Below are 16,960 nucleotides of genomic sequence, written 5' to 3'. Positions count from 1 at the left end.
CCACGGCCATTGCCACCATGCCACCATCATGCCACCAGACAAATGTGTTTAAGTGGCCTGCTCCTTTGTATCACCTACTGAAGAGTCGAGTAGGAGCATAGTTTTGGTCACCCCGTGCCTGAAGTTAGGCTGCTGGGAGTCAGGGCGAGTGACCTTCTGGATACTTCAAGATCCATCTCTTGCCAAGATTCATATAATGGCAGGTGCCCCCAACACTGGAAAGGGAAGTTCAGGTGCTGAACTGAACTGGCAAAGTAGAGACATTCATTATTCCTGCTTACAGATGCATCTGTTTCCACCGTGGAAAGGGTGGAAGATGTTGCTCTACTTCCCGTTAACTCTTGTCAACATCACACCATCCTCTCTGATCAGCAGACCTGTGCCTACCTTGTTCTTTCTTAAAAAATAACATTTGTTCTCCAAAAATAACCAATCCAATTAAGCATGACTTGACCTGAAGGTCAGGAAATGACTCATGGGCTCGGGCGAAACCCACACTTTCTGGAACTGAGTTGGACTTGGAGGTGTGCTATGGTGGACTCTAATTATAGAACTCCCCCGGGTGAAAACATGGTCTTGCCAAGGATTGTGTTTGCAAACAGATCTGCCATGGTCATGTAATGTACAGTTCTAACTGTAAGAAAAGCTTGAGGATAAGCAACTTGCAATAAAATAGCATGGCAAATTTAATAATCAGTTCCCTTAAATACTGGGAAACATTATAAATAGTGCTACATGATGAGTCAGAACTAACCTCATAAATTGAATTTAGAAACTGGTAAGGAATATCTTCTGGGAAGTGCGATTCTGTTTCCTTGCATAAAAATAACCACTAGGGAAAAGGTATAATTCCAGGAGAAACCTGGCAAGGTAATTAGAAAGGGTAAATGTAGAATCTGAAGTACTGTGTTCCATCAGAGAGCCTACCTGTAGGGGATGAGATGCATGTTGACTAAACAGGCATAGAACATGCTCTGCTGAAAGTGCCTGCCAGGTGTCAGTGATCATTGTAACCTTCCACTCGGAAACCGAGATCCTTCGTCCACCCTTCTTTGTCCTGTTTTGTGCCCAACACACGGACATCTATAAACTATTACTGTGGCTGCTTTGTCCTCTAGCTTGTATTTAGCTTTGGCAGGTGGGAGGTGTGGGCAGGAAATCTTTGAGTGTGATGAGATGGCTTACCGGTGATTCCGCTCCCCACACCTTCCTGGCTTCACCGTGGCTCTGGCAGTGGCTCCTCCTGAGTGCCCTTTTCCCACAGCTCCAGCTCTAGCTCCCGCCCCTACTCAGGCTTCTCGAGCCTTGTTCCAGCGCACAGCTCTGTGTATATAGTACCTTCCTTAATTTCTTCAAAGTTAAACCTTTTTCAGTGTGCTGTACTGCATTCTGCTGGGACCGTAATTGAAACAGGATCTAGGGTACCCCCGAATCTAAATTTCCAAAGAAGGCAGCAAATATGAATGAGCAAATGCCTAGAAAAATGTAGGCTAAGATCATGAAAGCTTTATCCAATGTATTAAATCTTTACTAAAACGTTCAAAATCCATTGGGACTGTGAAGAAAAAATGGATGTGAAAAGAAAATACTCTGAAAAGACTGAGAGAAGCCAAGTCTCAAATTCAGCCTCATACTCAAACCATGTGAATTGAGGCTGGGCTCTTCAGAATGGGTTGATTGGGGCTAACAGTGACTATAGAATGACAACTCGCTACTCCAGAAACTTCTAGTAGCATGAAGAGAGACTTTTTGCAGAAATACGGGCATTTCTTGCTATAAATTTCCCTCTTGGAACTGCTTCTGTTGCATCCCATAGGTTTTTGGTATGTTGTTTCTATTTGTCTCAGGATTTTTTTGATTTTCTTTTTTAGTTCTTCTTTGACCCATGTTGTTTAATTTCTACATATTTGTGAATTTTCCAAGATTTCTCATGTTACTGATTTCAAGTTTCATACCATTGTGGTCAGAAAAGATACTTGATATAATTTTGATCCCCTGAAATTTGTTTAGATTTGTATTGTGGCCAAACATACGATCCATCCTGGAGAAAGTTCTGTGTGTACTTGAGAAAAATATGTATCCTGTTACTGTTGGATGGGATGTTCTGTATACGTCTGTCAGGTCATAAAGTGTAGTTCAAGTCCAATGTTTCCTTATTAATTTTCTGTCTGGATGGTCATCCATTATTGAAAGTGGGGTATTGATGTCCCCTACTATTGTTGTATTATAGTTTCTATCTCCCTTCAGATCTATTAATATTTGCTTTATATGTTTAGGTGTTTCATTCAATGTTGGACACATTTATATTTGTTATATCCTTTCAATGAATTGACCCTTTCATTGTTATATAATGTCCTTTGTCTCTTTTGTTGCTTTTGACTTGAAGTTGCTTTGTCTGATGTAGGTATAGCTACCCTCTGCTCTCTTCTGGTTCCATTTGCATACAGTATCTTCTCATCCCTTCATTTTCAGTCTATGTGCATCCTTAAGAGAGAGCTGAGTCTCTTGTAGGCAGCATACAGTTGGGTACTTGGGTCTTTTTTTAATCCATTCAGCCACTCTGTCCTCGTATTAGAAAATTTAACCCATTTACATTCAAAGTAACTACTGATAGGTGAGAACTTATTACTGCCATTTTATAATTTGTTTTCTGGTTGTTGGGGATGTATTTTGTTTCTCCCTGTCTTGCTGGTTTGTAGTTTGCTGTAGTGGGATGTTATGAATAATCCTTTCTATTTATACTCTGTGCATCTACTATAGATTGTTTTCTGGTTACCATGATCTTTATAAAGAAAGACATTCGGCCGGGCATGGTGGCTCAAGCCTGTAATCCCAGCACTTTGGGAGGCCGAGACGGGCGGATCATGAGGTCAGGAGATCGAGACTATCCTGGCTACTACGGTGAAACCCCGTCTCTACTAAAAAATACAAAAAAACTAGCCAGGCGAGGTAGCGGGTGCCTGTAGTCCCAGCTACTTGGGAGGCTGAGGCAGGAGAATGGCGTAAACCCGGGAGGCGGAGCTTGCAGTGAGCTGAGATCCAGTCACTGCACTCCAGCCTGGGTGACAGAGCAAGACTCCGTCTCAAAAAAAAAAAAAAAAGACATTCACATTGTCGTATTCCAAAGGCTTACAACTAACTTGGTAAGGATGTGAGATTCAAAACTGAGAAAACAAAAACAAAAATTGTCAAAGAAAACAAGAAGTTTCAAGGATCCATTTAAGCAGAGTGTATTACACCTCCTGAGTAGGAGCCAAGTTTTTAAGGTAGCTAACTAAGGGTAGGTTCCTTATTTAGAAGATGTATGTTAAAATTAAGAACTACCATCTGGAATCCTTACAGCATCTGAAATTTGCAAAGTGTGTGTGTGTGTGCACGCATGTGTGTGTGTGTGTAAATTAAATGGCATAAATAGCATCCTACATTTGGCACATTACTTTTTATTTTCAGACTATCCTTTGGGATAGATGAAGGGTTCCTCTGAGTCATATTTTATAAATTTCTTGGCTGCCCAAAAATTTCAAGAGGAGATTTCACTTGGTCAAGGAACCTAGGATGGAAACTCACTAGCCTGCTGACACTTGTGAGGCACGCCCACCAGAGCTTCAGGGTAGAACAGCTGTTCTTTGGACTACTTGCTGTGGTAGGAGTAAGGAATTTGCAGAAAATGTGTTTGGGAGGAAGAAGTGGTCTTTGCCATGCAGTGTAAGCCTACATTTTCCTTTTTCTCATTTTGCAAGTAACATTTTGCTGGCATTCTTCTGTATGCATTTGTTACTCAGCTATTGATGTATCACCCAAATACATAAAAACAAAAGCGTATTTTGTATGTATACCTGAAACTTAAGATCATCTTCCTGGTGATCAGCTCTTAATTTTTACTTCCATATATATATATATAGGAAGTAAAAAATATACATGATTATATATTTTATATATGTATTATATATTATCTATACATAATATATATATAATTTTTTTTTTTTTTTTTTTTGGAGATAAGAGTCTTGCTCTGTCACCCAGGCTGGAGTGCAGTGGCACCATCTCAGCTCACTGCAACCTCTGCTTCCTGGGTTTGAGCGATTCTCCTGCCTCAGCCTTCCGAGTAGCTGGGACTACAGGTGGGCGCCACCATGCCTGGCTCATTTGTATTTTCATTAGAGACAGAATTTCACCATGTTGAGCAGGCTGGTTTTGAACTCCTGATCTAGGGTGATCCACCTGCCTTGGCCTCCCAAAGTGATGGGATTATAGGTGTGAGCCACCATGCCCGGCCTGCTTCCATATTTTTAAGTAACCTAAACCTTGAGAAAAAATTTAAGGAATCACATAAGCTTGAACGTTCAGATCAGACTTTCTCTGTATTCTACATTAAGAAACCCTCTGGAAACTGTATCTGAAATGCTACTTACAGCTGAAGCCACTTCCCAAGCCTACTCCCACTACCCTAGGTCAAGTGTTCCTACTGTGTCAGCACCATAGCTATGCCAATTTAAACGTTATTCCTGTGATGGCCAAATACTTTCAGTCTCCTGGGCATGTGGGAGGATTGCACTTCCCAGCCTCCTTGTGACTAGGTGGCTCCGCATGACTGGTTTTGGCCAGTGAGTTGTGAGAAGTGGCACCTGTCACTTCTGGGCCACAGCATTTCATTGCATTTTCCCTCTGCACACAACTGGCAGCTTTTTGATAGTGGGGTAACGAGACAAGGAGATACGGAGCCATGCCTCTAGCCAACCCACAATGGACAATGAATGTGAACAAGAAATGTCTTGTGATAAGCTATTTAGACTTAAGGTCATAACCACAGTATAACCCGACCTATCCTGATTGATATACTCCATCCTAAACACTGCCACCCATTAATCGGATCTTATCACTCACCTGTCCAAATGACTACCTCTATCAGTACAAACCCCTGCATTCTATCATTCACAGTGCTTTTTTTTTTTTTTTTTTTTTTTTTGAGATGGAGTTTTGGTCTTGTTGCCCAGGTTGGAGTGCAACAGTGTAATCTCAGCTCACTGCAACCTCCGCCTCCCAGGTTCAAGTGATTCTCCTGCCTCAGCCTCAGAGTAGCTGGAATTACAGGCACCTGCCACTGCACCCAGCTAATTTTTTATGTTTTTAATAGAGATGAGGTTTCACCATGTTGGCCAGGCTGGTCGTGAACTCCTGGCCTCAGGTGATCCACCTACCTCGGCCTCCCAAATTATGGGGACTACAGGTGTGAATCACCATACCTGGCCTCATTCAAGGGTTTTTCCAACTTGGCCTAAGCCTATTCTTTCAGGCTTAGGTCTCACTTCTGCACTCAAGAGTATATAGACTGCCTAAGAATTGAGCATACCTCACGTTATACTCCTCCTCAAATGCACACACCCAGCATCTACAACTAATGAAGAATGGGCAGAATTTATGTCCCAGCATGATTTTTGTTGAGCATTCACTGTTGACCCAAGTATTAATGTCTTTCATTAATGGCTAAGATTTTTTCTTTTTTTTTTTTTGAGACGGAGTCTCGCTCTGTCGCCCAGGCTGGAGTGCAGTGGCACGATCTCAACTCACTGCAAGCTCTGCCTCCCGGGTTTACGCCATTCTCCTGCCTCAGCCTCCTGGGTAGCTGGGACTACAGGCGCCCACCGCCTTGCCCGGCTAGTTTTTTTGTGTTTTTTAGTAGAGACGGGGTTTCAGCATATTAGCCAGGATGGTCTCGATCTCCTGACCTTGTGATCCACCCGCCTCGGCCTCCCAAAGTGCTGGGATTACAGGCTTGAGCCACCGTGCCCGGCCAATGGCTAAGATTTTCTACACTATCTTCCCAGTTCTCTCTAGTCCCCCTTTCTGGAACTTCCATTAAAATGAAGCTAGATCTTCTCATTTTGTTCTTGATTCCTAACTTCTCTTTCATATTGGAAATGTCACTTTATCTCTGTGCTGAGGCTAATTTTCTCAAGGGCTATCTTCCAGTTTACCAATTCCCTCTTCAGCTGAACAATCCAGATTTTCCCCCAGGGTTACAGCATTGTGTAGTGTTTTTCTGGAATCTAGATTTTAGTTTCTTCATTTTGGACCTCTGGATATTTTTAAAAACTTTGTTTTCTCACCTATGCATTTAACAGGTGTTAATTTTATATTAAGCATCTCTGGGTACTTAAGGGTAGAAAGACTTTCAGGTTATTTATAAAGTCATAGTGCCAAAAACAAAAATTCTGTATCATGTTTTGTACATACTTTTTATTTGTTGAATAAATGAATATTTGTCAATATGTACATAACCACATAGAGCGAGCATTAGATTTAGAAAGCAAAATATTTGGGTTCTAATATGCAAAGCCACTTACCAGCTATGAGGGCTTCGGCAAATAACTGAATCTGAGCTCAGCTTCCTCAACTGTAAAAGTAGGTTATTCGGACCTATGTGGCTTACCACACAGGCTTATTGCAAGGTTCAAATGCAGAAACATGAAAGTGCTATGAATACAACTTAGAGCAATACAACCGCAACAAGTAACAGCAATGGAATTTCAAGCTGAAATTCACACCCTCGGATTGTACCGATGTACTGATGGAGTCAACGAGAAAGTGACAAAATAGCCGATTACTAATGAGAACGAATATGCCATTCTTCTGGGTGGGAAGAATTCTGCAACATCCTGTAGCTTGTCCCTGCAATTAATCACTTCCCAAGCTTCACAAAGATGTCAGAGACCCACCGTCAATAACTCTCTCACAGAAGCACAAGGGCCAAATGTCCCACGTTTATTTACATATGAAATGTGTTTCATACAGTTGTGATGGATGGAGTGCATAACACCTGACAGCAGCAAGACCTTTCGAGGAACCGAACGTTGACTACAGTATATCATGCAAGTATCTATATATACACAAAAGAATTCCTTTTCTTAAAAAAAAAAAGTACAAAACATGTTCAGGGATAAATACAAGATATAAAATGCAAAAGAAAACACAAAACGGAACCAAAAAATAGAACTCTCCCAGAGAACTCTAAACGGAAGGGACAGAAGAGTACCTCTGCTGCATTTTAAGAAAGCAGAACTACCGACGTTAAATATACTCTTGAAATGGCTGAACTAAACCCAGGTGGCCCAGTGCTTAAGGTAACGGCCCATTGCAATACACAGGCGGCTGCACTGATAAGTCGGTGGTGGAAGTTGTGCATCCCGACTCTAAGTACCAGAACGTTTGGCAGTAGCACCCGGAACAGGAAACGCCAACTCTTTTGACAGCAAAGGGTTAAGTCAACTGATTTGTTTTCTGTCAAGAGCCAGAGAAATGCTTGATATTCTTAGTTGTGTTTCTGTAACAGTTAATAAATTACATGACAAAAACCTGACTATATAAATCTATTGGTCTAACTACGTATTTGTAACTTTTATAGTAGTCCAGCCCTTTCGTTACTTTCCATCCTTGTGCTCTTAAAGCCAGCCTTGCAGAGCTGCCCAGAAAAAAAAATAGCCTCCCCCATTCCTCAAAATAGAATTGAGGAAATCAGCATTCCTTATTAGATTCCTGGCTTCAGTTTTTATCCACCCCTGGGAAAGGAGCGACCTGCAAGGCTACTTTAAACACCCTTCGGCGTGGCCTGAAGACAAAGGCACGCCCACAGTGGAGCGCAGTTGTCTCAAATGTGAACTCACTCCCTCAGGGCAGGCACATCGAGGAAGTGCTAAGACACTTAAAAGTTCCTAGTGTTTTTGAGACCCACAATTACTTACAATTTATGTAGTGAATTCTAAAAATTAAAAACACTAAAAAAGGCATTATTTTAGCCTGTAATTAGTTAACCCATTCAAAATCCAAACATACAAAATGGTTTATTTGAATTCAGGAACTGCCCCTGTTACTAAGAACTCTGTTTTAAAGAAACAGTACAAAAAGAAAAATTCTAACCCAAAACAACTCAAATGGTTTTCCACTAAATACTGATACAAACATGTAACAAAGAGTAGAGTATAAAAAGTTATTCATTTAAATATATACAAACTCTTTGAAACTCAAATACTGTTTTAATACTTATCGAGGATATATACGACGAGGTGAAGGAAGGTACGTTGAAAGAGAATATATTGCAACAGCCTAGACAGTACTGTTAACTCTATTATACTGCAAACCTTTTGTAACAAAAATGTCTTTTTTATTCCAATGTGGACAGGGATTTTCCTCATGGAGCATCTGTGGCTATTTCTCGGCTGAGCTCATCCTTTTGGATTTGATGAAGGCCATGCCGTGTGTCCGCATGTGAGTATTTAAGGCAGCTTCAGTTTCAAAAGTTTTTGCGCACACTTTGCACTTTCTGTCTGACACGGCGCCATCGGGGGATTCATCCTCGTGGCTGGGTTTGTTCTCCTGTTGGTTATCTTCCCCAGCCCCATTCTGCTTGGACACTGGCTGAGGTTCCTTTAACTTGTGTACGATGAAGAGGTGCCTGGATAAAGAGACGTGAGACGTGTAGCAGAGGCCACACTCCCGGCACTGGTAGGAAGAACCATCGGATTTGTGCTGAGGGATGTGTTCGTGGAACTGCAGCAGGTTTTCGGTGGTGAAGCCACACACGGCACACTTGTGAACCTTAAACACATTGATTTTCAGCTTTTTCAATGGTTGAGTGATTGCTCCTCGGGGAGGCCTGAACTCCAGAACTGGTTCTTCCAACTTCCGCTTGGGACTGGGGACCTTTCAGGGAAAGAGAGCAAATGATACGATTGAAAACCATTCTTCCCGATGGCTGATAAATGATCGGTTCTCTTACTTTAGAGCTGCCAGGAAAACAAGTGCTGAACGCTTTGGGATTTAGGGGCTTTAGAGCTGTGTGTCTGCCACCCCACCCGGAGGCCTGCGCCTTTCTTCCACTCCAGACAGAAACCTACCAGCTGTTGTTACCAGGCACTGCTCTGGCCAGTGGGCACAGCAGCGGACAAATGAGCTCCTAGCTTCCTGGGATTTGTTACAGCGGAGTTAGATGAACAGAAACAAATTAGAAAATATGCAGCACGTCAGACCCATGACAACCAAGCAGGGTGGGATAGAGGCCATGGGAAGCAATGGGGGTGTGTGTGCAGCTGCTAGGTGATGTAGTATGGTCAGGGACAGCCTGGTGCCAGGTGACATTTGAAAAGAGACCTGATGCAGTGTGGGGAAAGCAGTCAGGCATAGGAAGCTGTGAGTGCCAAGGCCTAAGGTGGGAACAGGCTTGTGAGTGGGGGACAGAAGGGTGGCCAGAGCCAGTAGGAAGGAGTGCTCAGGGAGCCCGCAGGAACCAGAGTCCGAGAGATGCGGAGGTGGACTGTCTGTAATGCCCCTTGTGGGAAAGAGTCAGGATTTTGCTTTTTGACTGAGAGCCACTGGAAGCTTTCCCTACCCTTTCCTTCACATCATTTCCCCTGCTGCATCTGCCATTTATCCTTCCCTTCCAGGGCTCTAAATCCTATTTTGAATCCCCTTCCCAAGCCCATGTGTCCCTCCTCTCTGCCCCAGCTTTTCTGTTCTGTTGTTCATGTGCACCTTCACATGTGGCCATGACCTGAAGCTACCTTTGCACACACTTTTTCTTTTTTCTTTTTTTTTTGAGATGGAGTCTTGCACTGTTGCCCAGCCTGGAGTGCAGTGGCACTATCTTGGCTCACTACAACCTCTGCCTCCTGGGTTCAAGCAATTCTTCTGTCTCAGCCTTCCGCTTAGCTGGGACTATAGGTGTGCACCACCATGCCCGGCTAATTTTTGTATTTTTAGTAGAGATGGGGTTTCACCATATTGGCCAGGCTGGTCTCGAACTCCTGACCTCGTGATTGTCTGCCTCAGCCTCCCAAAGTGCTGGGACTACAGGTGTGAGCCACCGAGCCTGGCTTCACACATCACCAGGAGCACTTGAAGTATTGTATTTTAATGCCACACCAGTCTGACTTGTATTCTGATGAGGTTTTACTCAAATGATTAACTCCCTGAAAGCACACATTAAGCTTTTACTTGGTTACATTCCAGACCTAGCACAGCACCAAAGACAGGAGGGCTTTTTAAATATCTTTTTTTTTTTTTTTTTTTTTTTTGAGACAGAGTCTCGCTCTTTTGCCCAGACTAGAGTGCAGTGGCGTGATCTCAGCATACTGCAACCTCTACTTCCCAAGTTCCAGCGATTCTTCTGCCTCGGCCTCCTGAGTAGCTGGGGATTACAGGTGAGCTCCACCATACCCGGCTAACTTTTGTACTTTTAGCAGAGACGGGGTTTCACCATGTTGACCAGGCTGGTCTCGAACTTCTAGCCTCAAGTAATCAGCCTGCCTTGTCATCCCAAAGTGTGGGGATTACAGGCATGAGCCACCGTGCCCAGCCTAAACTGTTTCTTTAAACTTTTTGAGAGAAAAGTCCTGCTCTTGTCCCCCAGGTTTGAGTACAATGACTTTATCTCGGCTCACTGCAACCTCTGCCTCCCAGGTTCAAATAATTCTCCTGCCTCAGCCTCCCACGTAGCTGGGATTAAGGCGCCTGCCACCATGCCCGGCTACTTTTTGTATTTTTTGATAGAGACAGGGTTTCACCCTGTTGGCCAGGCTGGTCTTGAACTCCTGACTTCAGATGATCCGCCCGCCTCAGCCTCCCAAAGTGCTGGGATTACAGGCGTTGAGCTGCTGTGCCCGGTGAGTCTGAATTTTTAAAACTGTAACTATGCAACAAAAACTTAAAAAAAAATAAAAATAAAAAGGGAAAAGCAGGTCAACACAATTTCACTGTAAAGCAAACATCTGCAGTGTTAGACCTTGGTGTCTTCTTTTATTTCTGTTTCCTCCTCATTGGTGGCATCTGTCATTTCTTTCAGGTCAGGGTCCTTGATGCCATGCATCAGCTGGACGTGCTTCTCCAGCATCAGTCGCTTGGTAAAGGTACGTCTGGAGTCTGGGCAGTGCCTGTGGGGTGAAAGGCAAGGAGATAACGCACTTGCTGACAAAATAAGCTCCTGTGGAAGAACTCATGGTTGAAGGGCCTCCCGAGCCATCGTTCACACAGACAGGTCTAATGAGCTCAGTTCACACCACAGTTCAACACGCAAGCAGCAGTTTTGCTAGGAGTGTCCCTTAATTTACAGGTCTAGATGGCTTTAATTTTAAAGGGAAAAGGGAAAATATTGCATTTCAAAAGTTTTCAATGACTCAGTATTCTCAGAATGAGCACCATGCTGAACACATTAGTGTAAAGTCCCTCCTTGACTCCTTCGTGCTGCTGTTAATTATTCCTATCCTCTGCCATGACAAAGACATGAGTGTCCAGCCCAAATGCCTCCAAGCACAAAAGCAACATGCATGTTTATACTCATGGTAGTCGAGTATGTGTGGTCACTCAGTAGATGATAAGCAGATCAAAAATAGTTTTTCTTTGAAAAATAATTGACCTCTTTTCTTTAATAAAGCAGGCCAAAGATAGTTTAGAATACAGGTTGGCTGAGTGCAGTGGCTCACGTCTGTAATCCCAGAACTTTGGGAGGCCAAGGTGGGTGGATCACCTGAGGTCGGGAGTTCAAGACCAGCCTGCCCAACATGGAGAAACCCTGTCTCTACTAAAAATACAAAATTAGCCAGGCATGGTGGTGCGTGCCTGTAATCCCAGCTACCCAGGAGGCTGAGGCAGGATAATCAGTTGAACCCAGAAGGCAGAGGTTGCAGTGAGCCGAGATCGTGTCATTGCACTCCAGCCTGGGCAACAAGAGCAAAACTCCGTCTAAAAAAAAAAAAAAAAAGAAAAGAAAAGAGGTAATGGCCCTAGTCATTATGGATGCTATAAAACCAGGTATTAATAATGCTACTGCAGGGAAGGACAAAAAGTCTCTTGTGGTCTCAAATCTGCCTTCAAAATGGCTGGAGGAATTTATAATGATTGGCCCTAAACCCTGATGACCTCCTATTAGAGACCCTTGCAGGGCAGTGGCCACAAAGGATGGGGGCTCTCCATGAGGATGAATTTTTTGTTGGCCATAAGTTAGTGGAACAATCCCAGCATTTTACGCTAAGTTCATGGGGAAATAAGCAAAACCTATCAGTGAAGCATTATGGGCCTGACCTCCCATTGTCATCTTGGCCCAGAGCATCCTTCTAAATTCTGATTCTTTTGATTTGGTCTCAACACATAGACTTTAAACAGCTTCAACTTCACTGAATCAGATGATTCCTACCCAATTACAACCCCCTGCAAATCTGACAGCCAAACTTCATGACTCCCCCGATCCACAGGGTCCACCTGGCCTGCACTGATATCCATGTAACATTTCAGTGCTTTAGCCTCAGGGTCCTTGGCTCTCTCATGAGCCATGCTTTCTTCTTATCAACCCACTCCAGGCACATTCCAGTTGAGTGAGTGATAGACTTTCACTAATGATGAGATATGTTCTGGTGTTCATGTATGAAGTAGCTGCTTATGACTGTCCACTGCAGTCTGGGTTGATGTTGGCCCACCCCGTCCCTTGGATTTGGTCACAGGCTGCCCCACCTTTGGTGGTGACTGCCCCCAGCCAACCTGTTTTCTAAACTATCTTTGGCCTGCTTTATTAAAATAGGTCGATTATTTTTCAAAAATTTCATATATTCAAAAATATGAAAACATATCAGTAAATAGTAAAGTGACTACCTAATTTGTGGTAGATAGGATATGCTGTGACTGCAAAGGGCCCAGCCGAGGACTGAATCTGTGACCAGCCCTGAAGCTAGCCAAATCACCTCGGTGTGTGCAGAGAGACCATGTACTGCCAATCAATCGCTCCCCCAGGACACTCAGGGATCAGGCTGGGTGCCAGGGCTCATGCCTGTAATCCTAGCACTTTACAAGGTCGAAGCAGTGGATCACCCAAGGTCAGGAGTTCGAGACCAGCCTGGCTAACAAGGTGAAACCCGGTCTCTACTAAAAATACAAACATGAGCTGGGAGTGGTGGTACGTTCCTATAATCCAGCTACTCAGGAGGTTGAGGCAGGGGAATCACTTGAACCTGGGAGGCAGAGGTGGCAGTGAGCCAAAATTGCACCACTGCACTCCAGCCTGGGCAACAGAGTGAGACTCTGTCTGTCTCAGAAAACATGTACATGAGATATGCAAGAAAATGCTCCTTTTTATTTTCGTATTTAAGTGTGACAACCCAATCCAAAAACTCTATGCCAAAACAATAATAGAAATGTAGGGCCGGGCGCGGTGGCTCACGCCTGTAATCCCAGCACTTTGGGAGGCCGAGGCGGGTGGATCACAAGGTCAGGAGATCGAGACCATGGTGAAACCCCGTCTCTACTAAAAATAGAAAAAATTAGCCGGGCGCAGCGGCGGGCGCCTGTAGTCCCAGCTACTCGGGAGGCTGAGGCAGGAGAATGGCGTGAACCCGGGAGGCGGAGCTTGCAGTGAGCCGAGATTGCGCCACTGCACTCCAGCCTGGGCAACAGAGCAAGACTCCGTCTCAAAAAAAAAAAAAAAAAATAAATAGAAATGTAATCTAGCAACTGTGGAGCACAGCAAATTGATGGTACTACACGAAAAACCTTCCAGAGGTTCCTCCTGAGTCTTCTGACTGCGTCCCGTTAGAAACCAGGACTTACGAGCAGGCGTACACTTTCCTGATGCCTTTGTGCTTGATCCGGTTGTGCCGGCACAGGCTGTGGGACGAGCTGAAAGACTTGTCACACTGGCGGCAGGGGTGTTTCTTCATTTGCTGGAGGAAGGAGAGAAAGTCACTTAAGAGAATGAAAACAGATGCATTCAAACAATTAAGAACTCTTTTGTAACAGTTTAAATCATTATTACAGGTCCCAAAATCCAAAACTGAGTGTTGACATGACATTACACATGGAAAATGTCATGCCTGACCTCATGTGACGGGACACAGTTGGAACTGTCTCATGCACAAATTTAAAATTATTTTATAAAAGTACCTTCAAGCTATGTATATAAGGTATATATGAAACATGAACAAATATCACAATTAGAGTCCCAAGATATTATGTATATTTGAATATGCCGAGATCCAAAAACATCTAAAATTAAAAACACTTTCAGTTCAGGGATACTCAACCTGTATTTAGGAATACAGTAACAAAACCCAGAAAACTTTAAAAAAATATATAGTAAAAATAAAATTGAGGACAAGGTTGAGGTAACCATGACGGGGCTAATTTTAGGAGGATGGGTTAAATTATCATAAGGGTAAAAAAAAAATTCTCAAAAACACAGGTTTTTGATTCAACACAAACATCCAGGTATTTGAAATAACATTATATAAATCTTTTACTGAAAATATGTGAAAACGTATCAGTAAGTACTAAGTAAAGCCACAACCTAATTTGTGGTAGACGGAATATGCTGTTTTATTTAGTATGCCATGTTAAATGAAATCTCTGGCTACCCTTTAGTGACTAATTATTCATTATATAAGGCAAGTTTTCTAGAAGGATTTTTGTTTTAAATAATATCACTTGATCATCTCAAGAACAGATAACTTTGGAACAATTTTAAGGAGGCTGCCTGCTGGTATACTTAACAGATGAGAGAGAGACAGCAAATGCTGTCAAGTAGGTAAGCCGAATTTTCTTATATTTAAAAGTTTCCCACTCAGGCTGAGATATGTTAATTGAATGTATCTCCATGCAGAACCTTTGAGGTAAATTAGTGGCTTAACTTTAAAACAAATTCTTTGGTTATGACATGCATAGCAGTCTAGAACTAAACAATGTCATATCACAAGGAAATTAAAGAGCTGTCAAGCCTCATGAATGGAACAAAATCTGGCTCTAAACTCACTAAACACTGAAGTAGGAAGAAGTTTTCATGTGAGATAACATTAAGAAGTGATTGCAATCTACATGATAAAGAAATGATTACATTTTTTTTGAGACGGAGTCTCATTCTGTTGCCTAGGCTGAAGTGCAGTGGCGTAATCTTGGCTCACTGCAACCTCCGCCTCCTGGGTTCAAGGAACTCTCATGCCTCAGCCTGCCAAGTAGCTGGGGCTAAAAGCGCCCATCACCACGCCCGGCTAATTTTTGTATTTTTAGTAGAGACCAGGTCTACCATGTTGGCCAGGCTGGTCTCGAACTCCTGCCTGAAGTGATCCGCGGGCCTCAGCCTCCCAAAGTGCTGGGATTACAGGTGTGAGCCACTGTGCCCAGACTGACTACAATTTTCAGCTTGACAAACATGTCCTCGTTCAAACCGGCAGGCAAATCGGAGTGGCTGAGTCTGGCCGGCAGCACCTAAGATGAGCTGGCACCTGGTCTCTGCCTCATGAATCACAGGACCTGGGGAAAGCCACTCAACCTGCATGAATGTCCACTCCCACCCCTGGGAGGTGGGCTTGCAACAGTGCCTGCCTCCCAGGATGCTTCGAGAACACCGGGACAATTAACAAAGGGGACAGGCAGCGTGGGACACACCAGTCAGGAAATGCTCTTGTAATAGTCAAGTTATGCATCCAACTTCCACTTAAAAAGAGTAGAAAAATACTGCCTTTTAAATAAACCAAATCAGTCTGGTAGATATTCAAAAGCATCTTGAATCCAAAGGAGAAAATTTCTTCAAGTTAAAAGTTATACCAATGCTGTTCATCTCTGGGGGAAACAACAGGAGAGAGAACAAAGCAAAGAAGCTGGTGCCACCCAAAAATATTCTTAAAGATTTGATTACACAAAATAAGCCAAGAGCAATCCCTAACCTTTTGGATTAGCATTTATGCAGCCAAAGAGTGAATAAGAGGTAACAAGCCTTTAAGTCATGAGCAATAGTTCTGTATTTCAATAAAGATATTTAAAAATCTAGTATCTAATGCTTTCTACATTTTCTACATATAAAAATCAACTGGGGCCGGGGGCAGTGGCTCATGTCTATAATCCCAGTACTTTGGGAGGGTGAGGCAGGCGGATCACGAGGTCAGGAGATCGAGACCATCCTGGCTAACACGGTGAAACCCCGTCTCTACTAAAAATACAAAAAATGAGCCAGGCATAGTGGCGGGTGGCTGTAGTCCCAGTTACTCAGGAGGCTGAGGCAGGAGAATGGTGTGAACCCCAGGGGGGTGGAGCTTGCAGTGAGCTGAGATCAGGCCATTGTACTCCAGCCTGGGAGACAGAGCAAGACTCCGTCTCAAAAAAAGAAAAAACAAAAGTTAGCCGGGCGTGATGGGGGGTGCCTATAATCCCAGCTACCCCACCCAGGAGGCTGGGGAGGAAGAATTGCTTGAACCCGGGAAGCAGAGGTTGCAGTGAGCCGAGAAGATTGTGCCATTTGCACTCCAGCCTGGGAGACAGAGCAAGGCTCCATCTCAAAAAAAAAAAAAAAAAAAAAATCAACTGAAAGTCAAGACATCTTTCTAAAAGCAACACTGCTTCACCAAAACAGATTATAAAGAAAAATGTATCTAACAATTCAATAGGGCAAGAGACCCCACAGAAAGGAAAATTAGATTTCCTATTAAGGTGACGGGTTTAATATTCTATTTCTTCTTGTGTAGTAATATTAACATCAAGACAATTTTAATACGGAAATGCCAATAAGAAAACCCTAAGGTAAGAAATGAAGAACAGCTTAGCAAATCAGTAGCTATTTTCAAAAGATGAATCAATGTGTGAGAGACATCCTTCTGTTTCAGCATCTTTATGAGAAATGCAGAAATGAACTCTGCAATTCAAAAATAAGCAAGGTTTCCAATTCACTGGTGACAAGAAAATGAGGTTTAAAACACCAGTTTCCGGATCAAACCTGCCTGGTCACAACCACCTAATGACTTTCTTCCTCTGTTAGATTTTAAAAACAAACTTACTCAAAGGTGCTTTCCCAAATTTATTTTCCTAACTTCTGATCCTCAGTATTACTAGCTCCTTCTGCTTTTGTAAGTTTAAAAAGTGGGAAAACGGCATTCCAGTGTAAAGCCACCACCGTCATTCTAAGACTCGAGGCCGTTTGCTTCCTCCTGGCTTTACTGTA

General features: G+C 43.2%; 1 protein-coding gene across 28 annotated transcripts in view; it reads right to left on the bottom strand.

Annotated features, from left to right (window-relative positions):
• Positions 1–6,217: 6,217 nt before the first annotated feature.
• Positions 6,218–16,960, bottom strand: part of ZNF532 (zinc finger protein 532) — a 127,752-nt gene continuing 117,009 nt past the window's right edge. For 8 of the 28 annotated variants that reach the window (XM_031658866.1, XM_031658872.1, XM_031658862.1 and 5 more), the window contains 3 exons: positions 13,585–13,697; positions 10,775–10,922; positions 6,740–8,697 (listed from right to left, as the gene is read on the bottom strand). In XM_031658866.1, coding sequence (XP_031514726.1) covers positions 8,203–8,697; positions 10,775–10,922; positions 13,585–13,697 — 756 coding nt within the window. In that variant the 3' untranslated portion in view covers positions 6,740–8,202. Of the gene's footprint in view, positions 8,698–10,774; positions 10,923–13,584; positions 13,698–16,960 lie in introns of those variants that run through there. The other 20 variants (XM_031658877.1, XM_031658880.1, XM_031658881.1 and 17 more) reach the window with 11 other exon arrangements.

The sequence above is a fragment of the Papio anubis genome, chromosome 19 (assembly GCF_008728515.1).
Source record: "Papio anubis isolate 15944 chromosome 19, Panubis1.0, whole genome shotgun sequence".
Classification (NCBI taxonomy): Eukaryota; Metazoa; Chordata; class Mammalia; order Primates; family Cercopithecidae; genus Papio; species Papio anubis.
Note: the sequence above shows the minus strand (reverse complement) of the source record. Positions and strands in the feature narration are given on the sequence as shown.